At 52.6% G+C, this 20,538-nt stretch overlaps 7 protein-coding genes across 7 annotated transcripts; 2 read left to right on the forward strand and 5 right to left on the reverse strand.

Moving 5' to 3' along the window:
• Nucleotides 1-1,215: 1,215 nt before the first annotated feature.
• On the forward strand, nt 1,216-1,491 carry SMAC4_00636 (uncharacterized protein; the record flags this gene model as incomplete). Its single annotated transcript, XM_003349700.1, has 1 exon — nt 1,216-1,491. The coding sequence occupies one exon, from the start codon at nt 1,216-1,218 to the stop codon at nt 1,489-1,491; it is 276 nt and encodes a 91-aa protein (XP_003349748.1).
• A 293-nt stretch (nt 1,492-1,784) lies between these two features.
• SMAC4_00635 (uncharacterized protein) lies at nt 1,785-4,991 on the reverse strand. Its single transcript, XM_066089461.1, has 2 exons — nt 4,106-4,991; nt 1,785-4,021 (listed from the first exon to the last, which is right to left on the reverse strand). Exon 2 carries the CDS (start codon nt 3,786-3,788, stop codon nt 2,151-2,153), a length of 1,638 nt encoding a protein of 545 aa, XP_065947759.1. The 5' UTR covers nt 3,789-4,021; nt 4,106-4,991; the 3' UTR covers nt 1,785-2,150.
• Nucleotides 4,992-5,918: 927 nt separating this feature from the next.
• SMAC4_07113 (uncharacterized protein) lies at nt 5,919-9,508 on the reverse strand. The gene is made up of 4 exons (XM_066090572.1): nt 7,677-9,508; nt 7,243-7,619; nt 6,792-7,188; nt 5,919-6,734 (listed from the first exon to the last, which is right to left on the reverse strand). Exons 1-4 carry the CDS (start codon nt 8,888-8,890, stop codon nt 6,440-6,442), a joined length of 2,283 nt encoding a protein of 760 aa, XP_065947760.1. The 5' UTR covers nt 8,891-9,508; the 3' UTR covers nt 5,919-6,439.
• Nucleotides 9,509-11,519: 2,011 nt separating this feature from the next.
• Nucleotides 11,520-13,479, reverse strand: SMAC4_07114 (uncharacterized protein). The gene has a single exon (XM_003345782.2). It carries the CDS (start codon nt 13,476-13,478, stop codon nt 11,916-11,918), a length of 1,563 nt encoding a protein of 520 aa, XP_003345830.1. The 5' UTR covers nt 13,479; the 3' UTR covers nt 11,520-11,915.
• A 1,177-nt stretch (nt 13,480-14,656) lies between these two features.
• SMAC4_07115 (uncharacterized protein) lies at nt 14,657-15,697 on the forward strand (the record flags this gene model as incomplete). The annotated part of the gene is made up of 3 exons (XM_003345783.1): nt 14,657-15,209; nt 15,381-15,456; nt 15,532-15,697. 3 exons carry the CDS (start codon nt 14,657-14,659, stop codon nt 15,695-15,697), a joined length of 795 nt encoding a protein of 264 aa, XP_003345831.1.
• A 376-nt stretch (nt 15,698-16,073) lies between these two features.
• On the reverse strand, nt 16,074-18,194 carry SMAC4_07116 (uncharacterized protein). Its single transcript, XM_066090573.1, has 3 exons — nt 17,105-18,194; nt 16,531-16,981; nt 16,074-16,500 (listed from the first exon to the last, which is right to left on the reverse strand). The coding sequence occupies exons 1-3, from the start codon at nt 17,271-17,273 to the stop codon at nt 16,089-16,091; spliced, it is 1,032 nt and encodes a 343-aa protein (XP_065947761.1). The 5' UTR covers nt 17,274-18,194; the 3' UTR covers nt 16,074-16,088.
• A 149-nt stretch (nt 18,195-18,343) lies between these two features.
• SMAC4_07117 (uncharacterized protein) lies at nt 18,344-20,535 on the reverse strand. The gene is made up of 3 exons (XM_003345785.2): nt 20,016-20,535; nt 18,946-19,933; nt 18,344-18,883 (listed from the first exon to the last, which is right to left on the reverse strand). Exons 1-3 carry the CDS (start codon nt 20,337-20,339, stop codon nt 18,714-18,716), a joined length of 1,482 nt encoding a protein of 493 aa, XP_003345833.1. The 5' UTR covers nt 20,340-20,535; the 3' UTR covers nt 18,344-18,713.
• Between the last annotated feature and the right edge of the window lie 3 nt (nt 20,536-20,538).

Consider the following 20,538-nt stretch of genomic DNA (forward strand, 5'->3'; position numbering starts at 1 on the left):
TCAAAAAAAGGTTTCATTCCTTCCTGTGACTCACCACCGCCCAGCACCGGATAAAAACGTGTTTGGGTGTTTTTGGCGTACCACACTGTACGGATCCATACTACCAAGACAGCTAGGTACGCTACGCTACGATACGCTAAACGGGCGTTTCGTTTTCAGCTTAGCGAACTGCTTGGAAACGAGATCCGTTGTGCTGGGCACACTTTGCGATGCAGTAGCGAACGGTCTCGATGTGAATAGCGTTGAATAGGTTCGAACAAAGCGGAATAGTTGAGGAGCAGCAGCGGAATAGAGTGGGAAATGGAGCGTGTTGGTCGGTTGGTCCGCAGAATCCTCTGACTGGCTCGGCTATGAGGTATTTGAAGATTACGGTGCTGGACGTATAGATACAGTACGTAGACCGACAGCCGGAAACATTGGTATCTGTGCGTTGGAAGATCCGTTCGGTTGTCGGCCGGCTGAAAGATTATCTTTCACATCTTTCACCTCCCTGTAATGTCGTGATACCGGTAGCCGAACAAGCCGTAACCGACGGAAACTATCGACCCACATCCGAATAACCTCTTGAATCCATGTTACGGTATCATGAATCGATCATGATGGTGAGCGGAATGAGCGGAGTTGTTGATGATGTCTTTATACAACACGTCAACGAGAGCGTTCTCAACTGGATGTTTTCTTTTGTTTGACTTGAGGAGCTGTTCCCTTCAGCTTTGGGATGTATCCAAACACCCAGTTCCAAGCCGTCAGCAAAGCCATGGCGATGAAAGGAAGAAGTTGAAGCAATTTGAAATTTGAAAAAAAAAAAACAATTGAAGGTCACCGCCCTTCAAAAACATGCCGCCCACTCATACATGCATTTCCCTGACATCTCGATCCCCGGTGGAACCAACAAGCCGCACACGGTAGAAGTGGACGGCGATAAGGACTCGGGCCATCCGGGGCCCTGAACCACGTTTCACGGTGTCGGCTACGGGTCAACTACGGGTCTACAACGGGTCTACAACGGGTCTACAACGGGGACACTATGGAGTGGCCGATGGATATTTTTACACAACCCGGAATCGTAAAAACCGGCGGCTGACGCCGTTGTACCCCCATGGACCGGCCTGGTCCGGACCCCCGCCGGAGGACTTGAAGTTGAAGAGGATCCGGACCCAACTACCGAATACCGATTACCATCGCGGAGTACTGTAGAGCGGAAAATCCATCACGATGTCCCCATCGCCTATCATTGTTACCAGCCTCCCAGCCTCGCTGGTTTACCGTTTAACCGCGCCAGGCGCTGAACTTTTTGGCTTTTTCAAAAACTTCACATGCCAAGAACGGCCAATCGGTCAACGGGGCCCGGACTTTGCGGACCTCCCTCCGGACCTTGGCTACACCAAGTGGGGTGTTACGGGCCACGGAGCGGGTTTCGGGGGAGGCGAGACTCTCGGAGACTCCCCCGGCTCTGTGCTGACGCCATTCTTGGCCTTTGGACCGCCGTAGAGATTTGTGGAGACATATTCACAAGCTGAGAAGAAAGCTGATATCACAAGCAAGAGCGGTGATGGAAACCCGAAAGATCAGGGCACATCAAACATGGGAATACGGGGTAGGTGTAGGTGGGGACGGAATACCGCCCGATCGATTCTTGACGGCCGACACGAGTGTCGCCTTATCGCGGACGTCTGGCCGAGAACGAGAACGGAACAAATTCCGAAATTGGGAGCTGAGCGGGAGCAGAGCTGAAAAGGTTCGTACACTAGGCAAGTACAGGCGCGGGCACAGGCACAAGTCCACGATGGCAACTGCCTTCTTCAAGCCAACAGAGCTTTGAGATTATGTTTCATGTTCATGTTTTGACATATGTTAGCCTATTCTCATCCAGTCCATTCATTCATTACACATTGTTCTTTTCCCGACACCTCTCTTTAGGTGCCGGTTTTTTGTTGCCGTCGTCTAACCGTTCGTCATGCAGAACCAAAAACCAATTCGAGCCCCAAACTCCCAAACACTTACCTGCTTGAAGCGGCCAGTTGATAACATGACCAGGTGAATCATATCCAAACCAAGATATCCAAGAGAAAACACCATCCAAGAAGAACAGAGAGAAAGCGTCAACAGAAGAACGAAATCCGTCACTACAGCAAAGATCCCCCAGGATGCTAATAAGGTGAAGGCTGCACTTGATCCAACGGCGCCTTCTGCGCCGCCGGGTCATTCGGCCAATGGCCAACATCATGCTGCTTGGCCAGATTCGACGGTTCCCTGCTGACATACGCATCCGGGTTCTCCCTCATAATGACATCCTTCCTGCCCACGGCATCCCAATCATGGACGCCCTCGTTGGCCGCCTGGAGGGCCTCATGCAGCCACTTCTTCCACTGAACCGTTCCGGGCAGAGCACCCGAGCGATCGACCCACGCATCCTTCTTCGTCTCTCTGATCGCGTACCACAGCGTGCGCGTGAAATTAGGCGGCACGTCGTTCTGGTCATTATTCTTGACATCCTCGGGCGTGATGTCCGTGATGGTGTACCGCGACAAGTCCCAGAAGAAGCGCTGCGGCAGCAGGCCGCACACCCAGTAGATGCTGTTCAGCAAGACGTAAGCGCCGCCGATCAAGGCCTGGGACGCCCACCGGCAGTTGCCCAGCAGCACGACGGCCACCATGAGCAGCACCATGGCGATGCCCATGAACAGACGGTGGTATTTCGTCGACACGTAGCGGCATTCTTCCGTGCCCTGGTATAGCTCGCGCGCGACCTCTTCGGTGCATTTCACCACCAGGAAGGCGCCCTCGCGCGTGCGGATGACTACGTCGCCTGGTGGAACCTTGGCGTTGGCTTGTCGCGCCATGAGCAAGGGGTACCACCAGGAGGCGTAGCCCATGACGGAGGCGGCGAGGGAGATGGTCACGATGGCGGTCACGGCCGCGCCGTCGTTCCAGTAGGCTGAGGTGATGAGAATGGCGACGGTGATGAGGAAGGAGAACACGTTGATGACGTGCATGGGCGAGTCCAGGGCGGGCGGGACCGTGTAGCGCGCGTTGGGGCTGCTGACGGCCCGGTTTTGGGGCGTCATTATTTTGGGAGCGGTGACGATGTCGGTGATGCGCTCGGCCATGGTCGGTTGGCGGTTGATGCCCGGGGTGGGGATGTGGTCGCCGTGTTCCGTGTCGGCGACGTCGAGGGTGACGTGCTTCCCGTTGGTGCCGCCCCCGTTTCGCCTCCTGATGGCGTCTGCGTCTGCGTCTGTGTCAGCGGCGGTCGTGTCGCTGCCATTGGCGCCGCCGCCGTTCTCCCTAGTGTTGTTGATTGTGATCTCGCTGTTCATATTCTGCTGTTCCTGCTTCTTCGCCTTCTTTCTCTTAAGCCATCGAAGACCGAAGACGGTCCCTAGAAAGCCTTCGTTCTCCAGCCGTCTCTTTGCCTCGGGCCTCAGAAGATGTGTGTGCTTGATCTCGAACACTCTAAAGTCGAATGGCCTGTATTCGTCAAGCGGGTGCAAGATGTTGGCAAAGAAGCCGACGGAGTCGAGGAGAGTGCCGCCGTAGACGCCCGCCAGTTTGGCGTGGACCTCGGGCAATCGTTGGGGCCGCTGCGGACGAAGCAGAGCCTGGGGCGCGGGAATCAGGCGCGGAAGCATGCAAAGAGAGCTGGCGGTGATGGTCTGGGCGAATTCAGCAACGCTGCCTTCGCCGATGATGGCCAGCAGGGTGATGACGTCGAAACTCCATCCTTCCTCGATGTTCTTGCCCCAAGGGAACCAGTGGTAGAAACCTTCCTCGTCGGTGTCGGGCATGATGGCGGAGGAACTGGTTTAGCAACGTTTCGGTCTGTGGACTATTGTAGATCGTTGAATATACCAATGGTGGTCACCAATGGCTTGAGGTCGTCCGTAAGTGTAGGAGCGCTATGTTGCCGGCGGGCTCAAATGTGATCAAAAATGCAACTACTTTGCGAACGTCTGGCGTAGAAGATGTTTCGGTATGGTATTTTGATCGAGGTTATGTACGAAGAAGGGTGATGATAAGTCTGTATGTGCCCGTCAAGACTCTGTTAGTTCCATATACATCAAAGAGTGCTGCTGTTGTAGATTGAAGACATTGAAGTACATACCTTCTTCTGAGTATTGAATCTGAGCAAGGGAATCCAAAATAACCAGCGCAAAAGTAAAAGAATAAAAAGGGTCGCAAAGGTTCTCAAACTCCCAAGCCTCTCCTTTTTGAACTCTTCAGAAAGGGAAGTCAGTTTTCCCACTCAACAAACACAGACCAGGCTGCGTCTCCAAATCACGGGGCGTCAGCACTAGATACTTTTTCAAGATCCGTTCTTGGGCCTTCGGGTCTCAAAGTGAGGATCTTTCTGTAAACGCAGCGCCAACAGAGTGGAGCCTCCACCTTAGTGTAAGAAGGACCAAAAAAAGAACGAAGGCCTGTAGGAATCCGCTGCTGCAACGCGCCCAGCTAGTTCTACTTACGCGATAGGTCAACCAGGAGCCAGCCTCCCACCTTTCAACGGTCGGTTAGGTACATCGACAAGGGTAAGGGAAAATGATGAAGAGTATTACAAGTTAGAAGAAGAGGAACTCAACACACTTGATGGCGGTGTATGTAGAATAAGTCTGTTCGGGTCTGTTCGAGAGAAGACGCATAAAAGAGCAAGAAGAAAAAGATGCATTGAAAACCGCCCAACCCTGTCCTCGATCGGCGATATGAGCCTCCTTGAAGTGTCATTCTAACAGCCTCCGAACTAAAACCGCGTCCGCGCCTGGGCTGAATGAAAATGTGTGAGAAGATTCTGGGCGTTTACTGCCCAGACCGCTAATCCTTTGCCCTACAGGCACCCTCTTTGACAGCGGTCCTGGCACTTCCCAGAATCCCCTCGTTTGCAGACCTTCTTCCTCTTTGTATCGCCAGCTCTATATAGCTGGCGATCCCTTCCAGCCTCAGTTAGCTGGATCCCTCAATCTACATCATTCCCATCATTCGTGATCCATCTCATAAAATGCAACCCTCGCGGTAACAATCCAACCATCACAGCCTCCCCAAAGAGCCCCCAGACGGGAGTTTTAGCGCCTGGCCTCCATATTCGTTCGGGGCAGGCAAAAAGCGGCGAACAAATGGAGGAATTGAATGAGATGTCTGGCTGGTATTGAGACTGACTGACTGACTGACTGACTTGTCGCGGGTAGCGAACCACCACCAACAAGCACAAGGTAAAACGCAGGACGCAGGGACTGAACTGAAAATCGACAAATGGGAACGGTCGGTGGTGCCGCTTGGAAAGCCTTGGTTGCACTGGACTTAGTCCCATCGTAGCCCAGGCTCCCAGTCAGCGCTATTTTCGACCAATCTGGTTGGCTGTACCAGCGCGAGGACCCCCTACTGGGCGTTATAGGTAGGCGTTATATCATTTTAGGTATAGATCCATTTCATCCAACGCGCCAGGCTGCATGAGACCCCTTCACCCCTCTTCCCGGTCCTTCCCTGACCTGACCTGGCCTCAAGAATACCGACTGGAGAACCTTGCATTTTGTGTGTGTGAGATCTGAATTCGAGTTTGGGCAGTTTATTAGCCTGTGGGTGGTCGAGATGCGACATTGGGTGGAAAAGCTGAAGAGGTTGCCAAGGTCGGAGGCGTCATTGGATCAGTTTGGTGGACGGTAGGGTTGTCTTAGGGCGGCCGACCCCAGACACCAGCCGGATAGAATGGGCAAGATTGGCGGTTGAGAGATGTGAGCCACGCGGGGCTCTCCATTTTTTTCCTGAGGGATGGCTGGCCTTTGGACGCCTGGGAGATGAGAGGTGCGATTATTTTGTGACGGGTCATAGTCCTTTCCTTGTCATGTCTCTCTCAGCCCCCAATTGATGTTCTGAGGCTGTGGGAATATGCTGCCGGTAGCCGTTCTGCTTATCGAGTTTTGGAAGGGGGGGGGTAGGGGGGGGGGTAAAGGGTCGCGGGTGAAGCTAGGGAGTTTGTGACATCCGCAATGGATAAAGCAACGAAGAAGCATTGAGCGAGACGTGCAGAGCAAAAGGGGGGTGGGGGGGCAATAATTAAAGGTGAAGCAAAACATAGTGAGCTTCTTGATGAGCAGGTAGTTGATGAGCAGGTAGGGGAACTTCCGTTATGGTTAATGAGGGACCGGCAAATAGAAACGCCGCTCTAACGTGGGCAAACAACCACAAAGATCTCGCGTAAATCAAGAGAAGGAAAAAAGCACCGCTTCTTGAGTTGACCTATAAGACCATTGCGCCAACATACCTCCGTTCTAAATCTGCTGCTCCTCATCGTCCATCCCGTCGTGTTTGAGGAAAACCCCCTCAATAAAACAATTAGAAATGAAAAGACGAACCCCCATAGCGTTCAAATCCCAGTCATGGATGTATCGTAGACCATCTCTTCGTACACCGGTCATAACTCGCCGCCCAGGATCCAAAGGCTTGGAAACTAGGACTTCTCCTGCTCCTTCTTCTTCCTCTTCTCCTCCTTCTTTCTCTTCTTCTCCGCCTCCTCCGCCTTCTCCTCCTTCGCCTTCTCCTCCGTCAACATGACCTTATTATCCTCGAACAGCTGGACGCAGAATTCCTTCCATAGCTTCTCCCATGTCTTCCTGGTCTCCTTCCTCTCCTCGTCATCCATCATGGCGTGGTCAATGCTCCACTCAATTAGTTGACGTAGCCCATGGAGTGTCATATCTGCCTTCCCTACCGTGATTTGGTAGAAGTCGTGAGATAAGCGAGACCTGTACGCATACTTGTTAGCAGTCCGAGACCCAAAGCCGCGTTTCATCATGACGTACCTGAAGAGAGTCCCGTTGTCGGTGCTGAGGGTGCAGTGCACATCGTTCGCCAGCAGGTTATAAACTGTATGCCCGCTGATCCTCGGGGTGAGGCCCAATATCTCGTTGGAAATAGGGCAAACCTCGACACAGACATTTCTCTTCTTCATTTGCTGCATGACGTATGGATGCCAAGCTAACGCAAAACCATGGCCGATACGTTTTGATCCGAGAAGAAGAGCGTCCAACAGGTTGCCGTCGGTCTCCGTGCCGACATCCAGCGTCTCGCCGCAATGGAACAAAAACGGAATCTCAACCGCGGGCGTTGCAGCCTTACATTTCTTCTGGAACTCTAGGAACTGCGGAATAAAGTAGCTGAGTGGATGCCCTGCGCCTTCCTCACCGACAAGATCGAACCCTATATGATTCCATTAGCCTTTGCCAAAGTTTTGCAGACCGAGTGTCGACTTACCTGCAATGTATTTACCGTATTTACTGAGTTTCATATCCAGACACTCGTCCAGGGCAAATTTGACCTGAGTGGTGTCGAAAGACCGTGGCGTGCAGTAGATGATTTTAAGCCCCTTGAAGACTTTCCCCCCATGATCCCTCTGAAATTTCTCATACACACCGATGATGAGATCCATTATTCCGAAATTGTTAATCTGAGCCTCCCCGTCGTTGTGCCAAACCTGGTTGTTCTTCATGAAGTTGGGGCGAATCTCGGCGTATTGGATGTTGTCGTTCACGAACTCCTCCAAGCACTTTCTCGTGTACTCCTTATATGCTGCCATATAATTGAACAGCCCTTTCATGATCTGTGTATGAGTATCAAACCTCTCCCAGGCACTATACACGATATTAGCTTTGCGCTTAGGTTATATCAAGAGCCCACGTAGAACTTACCCCTTTGCCGTTTGATGTGGACTGTAAGCTTCATCCGCCTGAAACACAATTTTGCGTGTCAGGTATTCGTCGACAAGCTTTTCGCCTCCCAGTCCTCTTAACGGATCGTTGGTGTCGTCTTTGTAATGCGCCGTATAATTCGTCGCAAACTTTGTGCGGAATGCTCCGTAAGACATGATGTGTCTCGCATCTTTAGACAAGATGCGTTGCGCATTGCCAGACTCATTTTTGGCCTTCTCCTTAACGCCCGTGCCGGCATAAGTCAATGCTGGTCCATGGGGATTGCCAAAGAGATCCAGCGGTAAGTTCGACTTCTCTTTCTCGGAATTTACACCGCTCAGAATGTTAAACCACAAACGGCATCGCTCAAAGGCCTTCTTGCTGGTTAGAGGTATGTCGCTCGTGATGTACATGTGCGTTTGGCCCTTGGCTATGTCGAGCAAGACGTGAGGGAGCAGGTTGGCGTTGAAATGTATGTGAAGATGGGCGCCTTTGGGCATCTTCTGGATAGCTCGGTAGAGTCTCGTCTCCTCAACAATTGGGGCATTGAGTAGGAAACGGTCCCCAGGCACGCGCTTGTGTTTCTGTCCAGCATACCCTTCAATTCTGGCCTCCTTGTCGTAGACATCTCTAACGTCCATCTTCTTGATTCTTTGGATCACCGTGTTTGCGTTCACCTCCCATTCTTCGGCCTCCGTTGTGCAATGGTGGTCGAACCCAAGTGCCTTTTCGCGCCTTTGGACCTCCTCTCGTCGCAGGAAATATTCCTCCGTGGCACCTTCCAATGATGCGTTCTCATCATCTGAGTCCGTGAGCTCTTCCAATATTTTCTGGACTTTTTTGCGCAATGCCTTCGAGCTGGTGGGCGGAATGTCTTTTTCCTCGGATTTGATGTTTTCCAATCTGCCCTTGTCCCTCTCTGAGATCACCATATGGAATGATTCAACCAAATCATACGGCTTGGAAGGCCCTCGGAGCTTGTTGTCGCTTGAAGCCATCTTGTCTGGGTCTGATATAGGTAGTGCTGATGGGTTGGCTGGCTGAGTGAATGAAAAGATCCTTCGTAGCTTGGTTGTTAGAGGACGAGGGGAACTCGGTTCTGTTTTCCGTGCCATGCCACACATCTCGTGGGAGGACTGACGGGACTTTATGGCCTTCTTTACATCCGGGTTTGCTTCAACGCAGCGGCTCCCTCTCGCCCTCCCTTTACGCATCCGGAAAGCGGTTTAGTTGAGATGATAAAGAGCCCGTCGTCGATAATTTTTCTTTCAAGTAGATAAAGTGATTGCTTGACGGATTGCGCAATACAGCCCGAAGATAACAATGAAAGGGCGGTCCGACTTGATTGACAGACGTTCCTAGTCTATGACCGTAGACGAGTCGGCATCCTTGGGGGAACCTCGATTGCGCCAAGTAGGGGTTGGCTCCTTAAACAAAGGGATCAGAAGCGTGGAGCAGCGTGTAGCTTGTTGTTACGAGTATGATGGTTTCCGAGGCCAAATGGAGGTCAGTGGATGTTCAGATGAGTTGAATGAAAGTCAGACGTCTCGGCAGGGCTGAAGTCACAGGCAGACGCAGGGCAGCCAAGGGTAAGAAGCCCCTCACAATACTGCACTTTCCTCGCTTCGCGCCTGCTGCTGGAATGCCCGTTTAGGATGCCACGAGCTTCTGTGTGCCTTCTGATAGCAACTGTCACGGCGCCCTCATAACTTAACAGACGCCTACACGTCTAGTCATGCGCCCGCCATCTCAGTTTTTACCTGGCACTCCTGGTAGGTAAAGTTGTGTTGCACTCCCGGCTGCGCCTCACCATTCATCTGGGCGGTTGTCGGGCTGTCCAATAGCAGGCAAGGGATCTGATGCCAATGAAGCTAAGTGTGGTAGGTTAGTACTGAGCTCTAGTATGTTAGTGGATTGTGCACGACCCAGCTCGTTGGGGTAAGTACCTTCGTACCGCTAATATCTGACATGACAGGAACGATCCTGACCAAAAAAGACCAACTCCAACTTCAACACTCCCATCTGCCACACGAGCTTGCCATTGTCAGTAACTGTTCAATCCCATTCCGGGCAGTTGTTAACAATCCCTTACGCCCTCCGCTGTTCTTTCTTTGAGGAGGCACAAGCCATCCCTTATTATCCCACGGTTCAACCAACTAAGCGACAACACTTTTTACTATGTTGGTTCACATGAGACCGACGCCGCCACAACACAGTCGCAAGCAACACCAACAGCCCGTGACCATTTTCCACTTCAGTCATTGTCCACTTCAGTCATTGTCCACTTCAGTCATTGTCCACTTCAGTCATTGTCCACTTCAGTCATTGTCCACTTCTCTCGAAACATCATCTGGTGATGGTCCTCCGAGTAGCACACCGTCAGCATCAACTGGCCGCACGAGCTTCATCAGAGTGTCATACGCAATCAGTGAATCACCGGGAAGCTTCAAAATCCAAACGCTTTGAAGTTCGCCGTATACCTCTCGGGGTCGGCCGCCGGGCATTTTCAGATCATCTACGATACACCAATGACCGGTACTTACATACATACATACTCAGAGCGGAGTACCAAGCCATAAGGATGACAGAAGCCAACCTGTCCTGACTCAGCGATCGGGCTTCCGCCGTCTTGGTATGACATGCCCGCAATCGGAAATACTGGCAATCAGACATACCAGAATCTAGTTTGTTCATGCCACCGTCTAACTGCGCCAAACATTGAGCTGCAAATAAGAGGGGTTACGACCTGAAAACACAGATTATCTGCCGTACCTGCTTGAAGCTAGTATCTTCATTCAATCTCACTGAAGCGCCCAAAACCCAGTCACCAAATATCCAAATCTCCGGCTGACATTCCGGACCTGCGCTAGCCACCTAGTAAGCAGCAACTCAATACCGAATGCGGTGAGATCCATCCCTTTCACGAACTCTTTCAAGAAACATCGGGTTGGAACAGGTTGAAAAACCTGCGGTCTGAAAATTCCGGTTCGGTAAGCCGTGTACACTTCCGAACAGACCGGGGTGTTTGAACTAAAACAGCATCTTTCTCTTCTCGTCATCGGTCCAACATGTGAAAACGCAAACCCCTCCAAGTCTCCCACAACACGTGCCAACAACCCTCTCGTTTGTCTCCATGCCGGATCCGGTCCTCTGGGGTACTCACCAACGTGCTCAGCCCTGTGGACCTGTTCACACTTTTGACGAGCTCACGAGGTACTATCGAACCGTTATAAACAACCCTCTCGTTTGTCCCCATGCCGGATCCGGTCCTCTGGGGTACTCACCAACGTGCTCAGCCCTAAAAAGTAACAACCCTCTCGTTTGTCTCCATGCCGGATCCGGTCCTCTGGGGTACTCACCAACGTGCTCAGCCCTGTGGACCTGTTTACACTTTTGACGAGCTCACGAGGTACTATCGAACCGTTATAACCACCAACGATTGTGTCATGTCCCGATAGCTTAACAAACCGCCTTGACAACTGCCGAGCGAAGTGGACGATCTCCTGTCATCATGTTATTGTATTTCGCTAACAGTCAAAGAAGGAGACCAGACAACATGTTGATCCAGCTACCAACTCGGCCCGGACGTCGTACTGTCGAACGCAAGCGGTTCACCTTGACGCCTCGTTGATCGAAGGGATGGGAAAAGCCCGGGCACAAGTCACCGGTCACGGTGAGCATCCATCAATGGGTATGACATGCCATGGACGTCACCGGGGTCTCGGTCTCACTCAACCTCATGAGGCTTTTCACGGCCATGGCCATTATGGAAACACCAAACCAAAGCAAACCTAAACACACAAACATCACGTAAGTAAGGTTGATGTGAGTTGGTTATGTAACGTTCTGATAACTTGATACCCACAAGCTGTCCTAAGTCTAATAGTCTATACACATGAAGGAAGATGGCGCAACACGGCGGAGACGATTATAGCCGACTATGGTAGTCACCCGTCCGTCCGTCACACTATCTTTTATGTCTTCCTTTTTTGGCCAAGTGAAGAAAGATAGATGCACGCAAACCTCCCCCCAGACAATGCATCAAAGATAGGAAAAGAGAAAAATTGGTATATCGCAAAATGCAGACTAAAAAGCACGGAGAAAGATTTTGGCCGGGGAGAGAGAGAGGAAGGAGCTTTTGTTATACCAGAGAAACCCAATTTAGCAAGAAAAAAAAAACACAAAGAGGCCGAATCAAGTCAGGAGAGACAAAAACAGGCCTAGCAAATATGACCACGTTTAGTCATCGAACTTGATGCTACCAACAGCAGTGGTGTCAATGGGTCCGCCCCGGTAGCTGCCCCTCTTCTTCTTGTTCTTCTCCTTGGTGAAGCCCTTGCCTCTGGTGACGATCAGATCCTCGTGCGCTTTCTGGCCCCAGGCGTGACCGGCGAAAGCGTTGCTAGCGAGACGCGGGTCGACGACGACGTCCTTGCGCACGCGCGAGAAGGGCTGGATCTCCTTCTTGGCAGGGGGAACGCTGGCCTTGCCGCGGTTGTTGGCCTTCTCTTCGCCGGTAGGGACGGGGGTAGACTCGGTGGAATCCTTGAGCGTAGCAGAGGAATCGGAACCATTGGTCGAGGCCGCCTTCTTGTTGTCGGTCTTCTTCTCATCCTCGGACTCGGAGGAAGAGTCAGAGTCGGAGGAAGAATCGCTGGAGGAGCTGTCGCTGGAGGAGCTGTCGCTGGAGGAGCTGTCGCTGGAGGAGCTGTCAGACTTGGCAGCCTTCTTAACCTCCTTCTTCTCAGTCTTCTTCTCGGCCTCGGACTCAGAAGAGTCGGAGTCAGAGTCAGAGCTGGAGTCGGAATCGGAGGAAGAGTCCGAAGAGTCAGAATCGCTGGAGGAATCCGAATCGGAGGAGGAATCGGAAGAAGAGTCGGACGAGGAAGAGTCGGAGCTCGAGTCGGAAGAAGAGTCGGAAGAGGAAGAGTCAGAGGACTCCTCCTTCTTGGCGGGAGTGGCCTTCTTGGGGGAAGCAGTCTTCTTGGAAGAGGCGGCCTTAGCAGCGGGCTTCTTCTTGTCGTCCTCGGATTCGGAAGAGGAAGAGTCGGAGGAAGAGTCAGAAGAGGACTCGGAAGAGGAGGAGGAAGACTCGGCGACCTTCTGCTTCTTGGCCTTGGGAGCCTCGTCCTCAGAGCTGGAAGAGTCGCTGGAGGAAGAATCGGACGAAGAGCTCTCGGAGCTGGACTCGGCCTTGCGCTTCAGAGGGTTGGCGGCGGCAATGGGGGCGGCAGCCTTGGTCTCGGGCTTCTTGGCCTCATCCTCGCTGGAGCTGGAATCGCTAGAGCTGTCGCTGGAAGAGTCGCTGGAAGAGTCGCTACTGTTGGAGCTAGAGGACTCGGCCTTCTTGGCGGGGGCCTCCTTCATCTTCTCGTCTTCACTGTCGCTATCGCTGTCGCTGTCCGAAGACTCGGACTCGCTGGAGCTGCTGCTCTCGTCATCGCTGTCGCTATCATCGCCGCTGGTGGAACCAGCCTGCTTGGGCTTGGCCTCCCAGGTCTGGAAGATGGAGGCGAGAGAAGCGTCCGAGGACTTCTTCTCCCAGCCGTTCTTGGTGATCTGCTTGGTGAACTCGGTGGCGGCGTCGGCAAAGTTGTTCTCGGTAAGGAACTTCTCGACAGCGGCGAGGAGCTGGGCGGAAGGCTGGGCGGCAGCCTTCCTCTTGTCCCCCGACTTAACGACCTTCTTGGTGCCGGCCATTTTGGTTTTGGTTTCGGTAGAGGGTGCTGCTGAGGCAGGGACGGTCGACGACGAGGAGGAAGTGGTGTTGTTGGAAAAAAGCCAGGAAGGCGGGGCGGACATGGAGGTGAGAATACAAAAACACACCGAAAGGACGGATGGAACCTCTGCGACTCGAACAAAAATCGGTTCTGGAACAAAGAACGCGGGCGCGCTGGGCGGGAGGACCGACTGTGGAATTCGAAATTCAATGGGCCCCGCGACGGGACGACTGGCAAAAATTTACGGGACTTGGCTGAATTGGGCTACACCGCCTTCCGCTCTTGGGTTCTGCCACCATTCCCCGCCCTCCTTGTTGCCCTTGCAGTCAGGTACCTCGTCCTATATTTCTTTGTGCAGCTGTCGGACAGTTGCACGGCGGGTATCCTTGCTGCGCCTAGGTCGGAGAGAAAGCATGGTCAAAGCTTGCGTCGATATTCTGATAGTCGCATTGACTTTCTAAAGTGTTAGTGTGAGCCGATGCTGGCCCTTCTCTCAGGTCTCAACCCAACACCTTCTGAACACTCGTCTTTCATCGCTTGATATTCAATCATGGCCTCATTGTGACAAGCTTATAAGACGAACAGTTGAAGGTTACGGCAATTTAAAAGTAATTTGGTATTAGTTCGGTTCGTGCTCTCACCGAGCTCCTCGACGACTCACTCTTCCACCCTCCAGTTCAAGGCGGTTGCACCGTTGGTCCATCAGGTAGACGAATAAGCTCGACTCCAATTTACTCTTACATGTGTATTTCGAGCCTGTAGTGTTTAAACATCTAGAAAGCTTCATCTGGGAAAGGTTCCCGGCATCAGGTGTGCCCCTCATCCACAGAACCGCTGACTGGCGCAGGCCATGGCCAAAGGGCAACGGGCAACGGGCCGCCAACATACATTTGTTGGCCCTCGCTCCCCTCCAGTTCTCGCCCAGTTATTAAAGCCAAGTATGGAAGAAGGAGCCATTTCTTCGTATTCATGGTAAAGGACGCGTCACTACGATGAGGGCCGCGCAGAAGTTGTTCTGTGAAACAAACCCAGAAAGAATATATGAGGTTTCAGCACCTCGATGTAGGTTGAGGAAGTTACCTATAAATTTAGAAAGCCATCTCCTGTTTATAAGGCCGCTCCAATCGTTGGTGCCCCAGTCTTAACATAATTGAGCGTTTTCTGCCCGTTTTTCGACCTCCCTTGCCCATATTTGACCTCCTGAATCCATACCGTACCTACCTACCCACGTTCTCTCGCCAGAAGAGATATACACCAACCATGGACCAAGCCTCCCCAGACACACCCCTCCTCGGTTCACCAAGCAGTCCCAAGAAGAAACCAGGTCTCAACGCCTCTCTAATTCTTGACCCTTCTTCTCCTGCTTCCCCTCCCTCAGAAACCGAGTATTACCTCACCGTCGAAGATTCCGATAGCAACGATGATGATGATGACGACAACAACGACAACTCCTCCGACACCAACACCAGCAGACCCACCAAAAGATATGGAATGAGCGCCTCCCTGGTGATGCTCACCCGCCTCCTGCTTTTCGTTCTCATCCTCTCCAACCTCATCACCTGGTCCGTCGTCGGATGGCTCAGCAAAAACCCCTTTGTGATTCTTAGTTACATTGAGCTGGTGTTCATGTTGATGCGAGAGGAGAACAACAACCGGCCTGCCAGTAGTGGCAGTAATCTTGATGACTTAAGGATTCCTCGGATCTCGCTGGTGGTTGGAGACTGGTCTTGCGAGTTGGGCGGTAAGGAGTTGTTTGCTGGGTTTGGAGGGTTTGGTGGCAAGAAGTGGGCGTGGGCGTGGGTGGGTGATGATGGTAAGGAGACGACGTGGTGAAAAGCCTTGTTAAGAGGTGGTTTGGCGTTTTTATCGAGTTGTACCTTGGGATTACGTTGATTGTTTTTACACGTAAGTCTGCCCGTGCCCCCGGATTAATCAGGCCAACGGATGAAACGAATCACCTAACGCGAGACTGATAATCATCTAGTGTGCGCCTTCTACACTGCTCTCTGGTGGGACATGGATGATTGGACAGCTCCCCTCATCATTGGATACGTCGTCGGGTAAGCCATGATCTATCTGCCTGAACATCCGATGCCAGAGGTTGTGTCCGGTTGCTTATATGTTTCTGTCCACAGAGGTTTCCAGCTTCTTGCCGTCGTCCTCGACCAGGTCAAGCCGCTTGGCCGAAGAACCACCATCGAAGTCGCCTTCCACGGTGTCGGGCCCGTGCGAAAGGATCGCTACATCCAACTCCCTGTTGATGCCGAGGCGGCCGTTCCGCCGATGTCCATCACTGTGTAAACAAACGCATCTAAGACCACACACCGAATGATACAATCTGAGGCTCGGCGCTTGTTGGATACTGAATGGTTACATGTCGGATGAGGGTACTGCATGGTTGTGAGTTGATGGATGTATGGGTTTCAAGACAGAAGTTGTTATATACAATGGGTCTACTGGGTAGACCGTGGACTACATGTGATGATTGTAAATGCAGATATCAAGGACATAACGAATCTAACCCTGGATTGTGGTTCCACTATGAGATGCTTGTTGTCGATTTTCTTTTCTGTACAGCTCTATCCTAGTTCCAGTCTATACAAGACCTGAGTTTATGTGTATCCAACAGCGCATAGTTACACCCTTTTCCCACCTGCACTTGCCTATAAACAACCACGGGCGCCTTTCATTATCACCCATTCACCGCGGCACACTTCTCCCAGACCTCCACACCAGTAATCCACGTACTTCCAATCATCATAAGCCCGATCATGCCTGGCCAGTCTGGAAACCACCCAACAACAGCACCGGGCTGAGCGAGATCAAGCAGATCAGCTGCAATCCTTCGCTTGATCCGCATGCGGCGATCCTTGCGACTCACACTCCTTTGCTCATCCTGCTCCAACGCAGCGCGCTGGCGCTCTTCCTCCTTCAGTTGGTTACCGTACTCATCACCTTCCGTTCCCGTCTCCTCCTCTTTCTCCGTCTCTGAAGTATCACCAGCCTGGACCAGTTCCCGATCATTCACCAACTTAACCACGCCCCCCAAAACCCCACAAACAAGCGCAAACAACCAGAACCTCTGCCCCTCCACATGCAAAAACCTATTAACCTCCGGTCCCCAGGGATCCAACCCCGGCACCCCCAGGGCCGCGAAGAACCCCAGCGTTTCAAATAAGAGATACATCCCATTGAAGCTCTTGGACATGATATCCAGCCAAGTCTCTACACCCCTACCCCCAGTACCGGTCTCGCTGTTGATGGCCTGGTAGTAAAGAGTCGAAGCAGAATGGAAATTCTCCAAGAAGCGAAACAATCTGAAGAAGCGGCGGCCTTGGGCAAGCTTGGAGCGGATGCCTAGGACAGTGGTGATGATTTGGGCTTCTGCTTCGGCTGACAGTGACAGTGACGCGGGAAAAAGTTCTTTGAGTGAGAAAGATAGATCGACTATGCCGTTCATGGAGATGGCGGTAAGGAGAAGGTGGAGTGAGGAAATAACAAAAATGAAGGTGGTGCGGATGGAGGGGATGTGGGCGATGCATTGTGCGAGGGCTTGGAAGAGGCGGAAGGTGCGTTCGAGACCGGCTGGAAGGGATGTTAGTTCGGGGTTTTCCAGTTGAGGAGCGGCGGAGGAGAGCATAGCATCAAGTGCCTCAAGGGGGGTCCTGGATCGTGAAAAAAGGGGGGAGGGGGGAAGAATAAACTCACAAGCATCTGTCCCAAACTTAATGAGAGTCTCAAAATTGCTTCGCTTTTTCACCTTCTTCGGCTCAGCCATCACGGCAGTCCTCTTCCCATCAGCCATCACGGCAGTCCTCTTCCCATCAGCCGTAGTCGTTCTCCTTTCGTCCATCGTACCGTTCGTTTTCTGAGTCATCTTAACTCCCAATAAGCCAAACACGGACTTAGAATGTATGCGTATGCGTGTGCTTCAAACTCACAAACAGTCTCTCAAGACCCAGGTCCCTTCCCACCACCCGCTGCTCCTCCCGGCCCAGCTCCTCCTCCTTTCCCTCCTCCCTGTCCTCCTCCTCCTCCTTGCGCACCCCTCTTCTTCTTCTTCTCCTTCTCCTTCGCGTCCCTATCCGCCTGTTGTCTACCACCACCCAGCAACGGACCAGCCAAGAGACCTCCCACGTCCTGGTTGGTGCCCGTCCTCAGCGACAGCGAGTAGTAGTAGTAATATCCCCGGAAACTGGGAATACCCGTGGGACGGGTGACGTGGGTGCCCGGACCGCGGGTGAGCGAGGTGGATGCGTGGCGGGTGTGGATGCCGAAGGAGGAGCCGCCGACGCCGGCGGCGCTGGAGGAAGGGGGGAGGGAGGAGGTGGATTGAGAGCGTTGGTGGGAGAAGCCGGCTGGGGGCATTTGGTGGTGGTGTTGTGAGGATTGCCCTGGTTTTTGTGTGATTTGTTTTGAAGAGGGAGTTGGCTGAGGAGAGTGGTTGGGTTTGGTTTGATTGGGTTTGATAAAAGTTGTGATCTGATGGTGAAAGGTCGTAGTGAGTTTTTGAGAGGAAAATGATGAGCCTAAAAAGCGGTAAAGATTCTTTTTGGGATTCTTGACTCTGAAGATCTTCGAAGAGAGTCTGTTATATATGAACCAAAAAGTCGATTTAAACAGCCGAAACAGGACCCATCTGCGTGACTGTTGTCACACTCTTATGAACCTAAATAAAGAGTTAAACAGAGGGGCAAAAGAAGGCTGTGAAAGCTGCTGTTTGGGGGTGTCTTGGGAGGTGTTTATTGGGCCGACATGGAGCCCTGGGAATTTTGACAGGCAGGGTCCTCAGAAAAAGGCCGTTCTCAGCTGTGAACGAGTGGAAACCCCGCCGCGGGAATACCCTGAACTGTTCCCCGGGCATAAAGTGGAGGTTGCTGGGATGATCGCTTGACCGGTTCTGGGGCCTGCATTGTTAATGGTTCCATAGCGGGATAAGAATCATCACTATCAAAACAACAACACATGCGATCTGATGGGATCGTCAAAGGCATATAGCACCATGACATATGATATCTCGCCTCATAAGATTTTGTCTCATCCAAATCCAAGACCCCATTATGAAGATCATGCCAACTTTGCAAGACATAAAAGCCAAAATAAATGCAATAACATAAGCCCAGCTGGGGCAGTCTAAGAGCTTCTACGGCACGGCTTTTATGCGCAAACGTACAATACAGACACGCATGAATAGCGGTCGGTTTTCTCTATGTTAGGGCTTATAATAAAGCAGGCTCTATGCGTACTGGGGACGCAATTCTTCGGCCTCCATCCTGTTGTTCATTATCCACTGTTGTTGTTGTAGTCGTATCACCCCTTACATGCCAGGTGAGACAAGCTTGCCCTGCTGTCTGGCATTGTGTTGCCAGCCACCGGCAAGAGCCTCACCACCGTTCTCCTGAGCGAACTTCTGCATACGGGCTTCCAGCTCAGGTCGGAAATGGCGGATGAGGCCTTGGATGGGCCAGGCAAAAGCTTCGCCAAGAGCTGAACAGATTATTGTCAGTACCAATCAAACGATGACCATGGGACGAACCAATAATACTTACCGCAAATAGTGTGACCTTCAACCTGCTTGGTCAACTCCTGGAGCATATCAATCTCCCTCTCACGTCCCTGACCCTTCTCGAAGCGCTTCATGATCTGCTCGGTCCACTTGCTGCCTTCACGGCAAGGCGTGCACTGGCCACAAGATTCGTGGCGGTAGAAGTGGCTTAGTCGGGAAATGGCGCGGACGACATCGGTGCTCTTGTCCATGACGATAAGAGCGGCAGTACCCAGACCGGACTGGCTATCCTTCAAGGCATCGAAATCCATCAACTGGTCGTCGCAGATGTGCTTGGGCAAGATAGGTGTCGAGGATCCACCGGGGATGACGGCCAAAAGGTTATCCCAACCACCGCGGACACCGCCGCAGTGCTTGTCGATAAGCTCCCGCATGGGAATGCTCATCTCCTCCTCGACAGTGCACGGGTTGTTGACGTGGCCGCTGATGCAGTAGAGCTTGGTACCCTGGTTGCGCTCACGGCCGAAGCTGGCAAACCAGTTGCCACCGCGGCGGCAGATGGTGGGAGCGACAGCAATAGTCTCGACGTTGGCGACAGTCGAAGGGCAACCGAACAGACCAACGGCAGCGGGGAAAGGAGGCTTAAGACGGGGCTTTCCGGGCTTGCCCTCGAGCGACTCGATCAAGCTGGTCTCCTCGCCGCACACGTAGGCACCGGCACCGCGGTGGATGTAGACATCGAAATCGTAGCCAGAGCCGCAGGCGTTCTTTCCGATAAGCCCATCGGCATAAGCCTCGTTGATGGCGTTCTGCAGAACGGCAGCCTCATGGATGAACTCGCCACGGATGTAGATATAGGCAGCGGTGGCATTCATGGCGCGGCCGGCGACCAAGCAGCCCTCGATAAGCTTGTGGGGATCCTTGCGCATGATCTCACGGTCCTTGCAGGTACCCGGCTCACCCTCATCGGCGTTGACGACCAGATAGCGGGGCTTGTTGTCCTTGTCCCAGTCCTTGAAGTTCATGAAAGACTGGCATGCGAGAAAAAAAACAGTCAGTAAGCATGCCAATTGGTTTTATTTTTCTAAAGGCCCATTTTGCGAAGACACACACCCATTTGAGTCCCGAGGGGAAACCAGCTCCACCACGGCCTCTAAGACCAGAAGCCTTGACCTCGCCAATGATCCAGTCATGGCCCTTGAGGAGGATCTCCTTGGTCTTGTGCCAGTCGCCCATCTTCTTCGCATGCTTCAGGTCGGGCGGGTAGCGGCCGTAGAGGTTCTGGAAGATGCGATCCTGGTCCTTAAGACCGCCGTAGTGGCGTACGGGATTGGCATTGCCATCTTGGACGGTCGCAAAGGTTCGGCATTGCTCGACGGCGGCGCGCGAGAGGGTCCTGGCCGACGCCTTGGTGGGCGCCGCAGTACGTGAAAGCATAATGATATCGTATCTGCTCCGGACACAGAGGAGCAGTGTGGAGTAATGCCTATGGAGGCCGGGGGCGGGAGGGGACTCTGGGGGTCGTCGTCGGGGATGGGGACTCGAGAGGAGTGGGTGAGGTTATTCCACTTTCCCACCTGCTCCCGTCTCCATGGGGCTGGTGAGCCTCCAACTTCATGGACGTAACCGGTTCTTA

The sequence above is a fragment of the Sordaria macrospora genome, chromosome 7 (genome assembly GCF_033870435.1).
Source record: "Sordaria macrospora chromosome 7, complete sequence".
In the NCBI taxonomy this organism is placed as follows: domain Eukaryota; kingdom Fungi; phylum Ascomycota; class Sordariomycetes; order Sordariales; family Sordariaceae; genus Sordaria; species Sordaria macrospora.

What these genes read in the sequence shown, in the direction of transcription:
- SMAC4_00635 (XM_066089461.1), bottom strand. Translation starts at nt 3,788, where the DNA reads ATGCCCGACACCGACGAGGAAGGTTTCTACCACTGGTTCCCTTGGGGC.
- SMAC4_07113 (XM_066090572.1), bottom strand. Translation starts at nt 8,890, where the DNA reads ATGCGTAAAGGGAGGGCGAGAGGGAGCCGCTGCGTTGAAGCAAACCCG. An exon ending in CCACATCAAACGGCAAAGGG is followed by an intron (nt 7,620 to 7,676) that starts GTAAGTTCTACG and finishes TATCGTGTATAG; the next exon opens with TGCCTGGGAGAGGTTTGATA. An exon ending in GACAACGGGACTCTCTTCAG is followed by an intron (nt 6,735 to 6,791) that starts GTACGTCATGAT and finishes GTATGCGTACAG; the next exon opens with GTCTCGCTTATCTCACGACT.
- SMAC4_07114 (XM_003345782.2), bottom strand. Translation starts at nt 13,478, where the DNA reads ATGTCCGCCCCGCCTTCCTGGCTTTTTTCCAACAACACCACTTCCTCC.
- SMAC4_07116 (XM_066090573.1), bottom strand. Translation starts at nt 17,273, where the DNA reads ATGACTCAGAAAACGAACGGTACGATGGACGAAAGGAGAACGACTACG. An exon ending in TAAGTTTGGGACAGATGCTT is followed by an intron (nt 16,982 to 17,104) that starts GTGAGTTTATTC and finishes CATCCCTTCCAG; the next exon opens with CCGGTCTCGAACGCACCTTC. An exon ending in GCGGCCCTGGGGGTGCCGGG is followed by an intron (nt 16,501 to 16,530) that starts GTTGGATCCCTG and finishes GGAGGTTAATAG; the next exon opens with GTTTTTGCATGTGGAGGGGC.
- SMAC4_07117 (XM_003345785.2), bottom strand. Translation starts at nt 20,339, where the DNA reads ATGCTTTCACGTACTGCGGCGCCCACCAAGGCGTCGGCCAGGACCCTC. An exon ending in TCCCCTCGGGACTCAAATGG is followed by an intron (nt 19,934 to 20,015) that starts GTGTGTGTCTTC and finishes CTCGCATGCCAG; the next exon opens with TCTTTCATGAACTTCAAGGA. An exon ending in TGAAGGTCACACTATTTGCG is followed by an intron (nt 18,884 to 18,945) that starts GTAAGTATTATT and finishes TAATCTGTTCAG; the next exon opens with CTCTTGGCGAAGCTTTTGCC.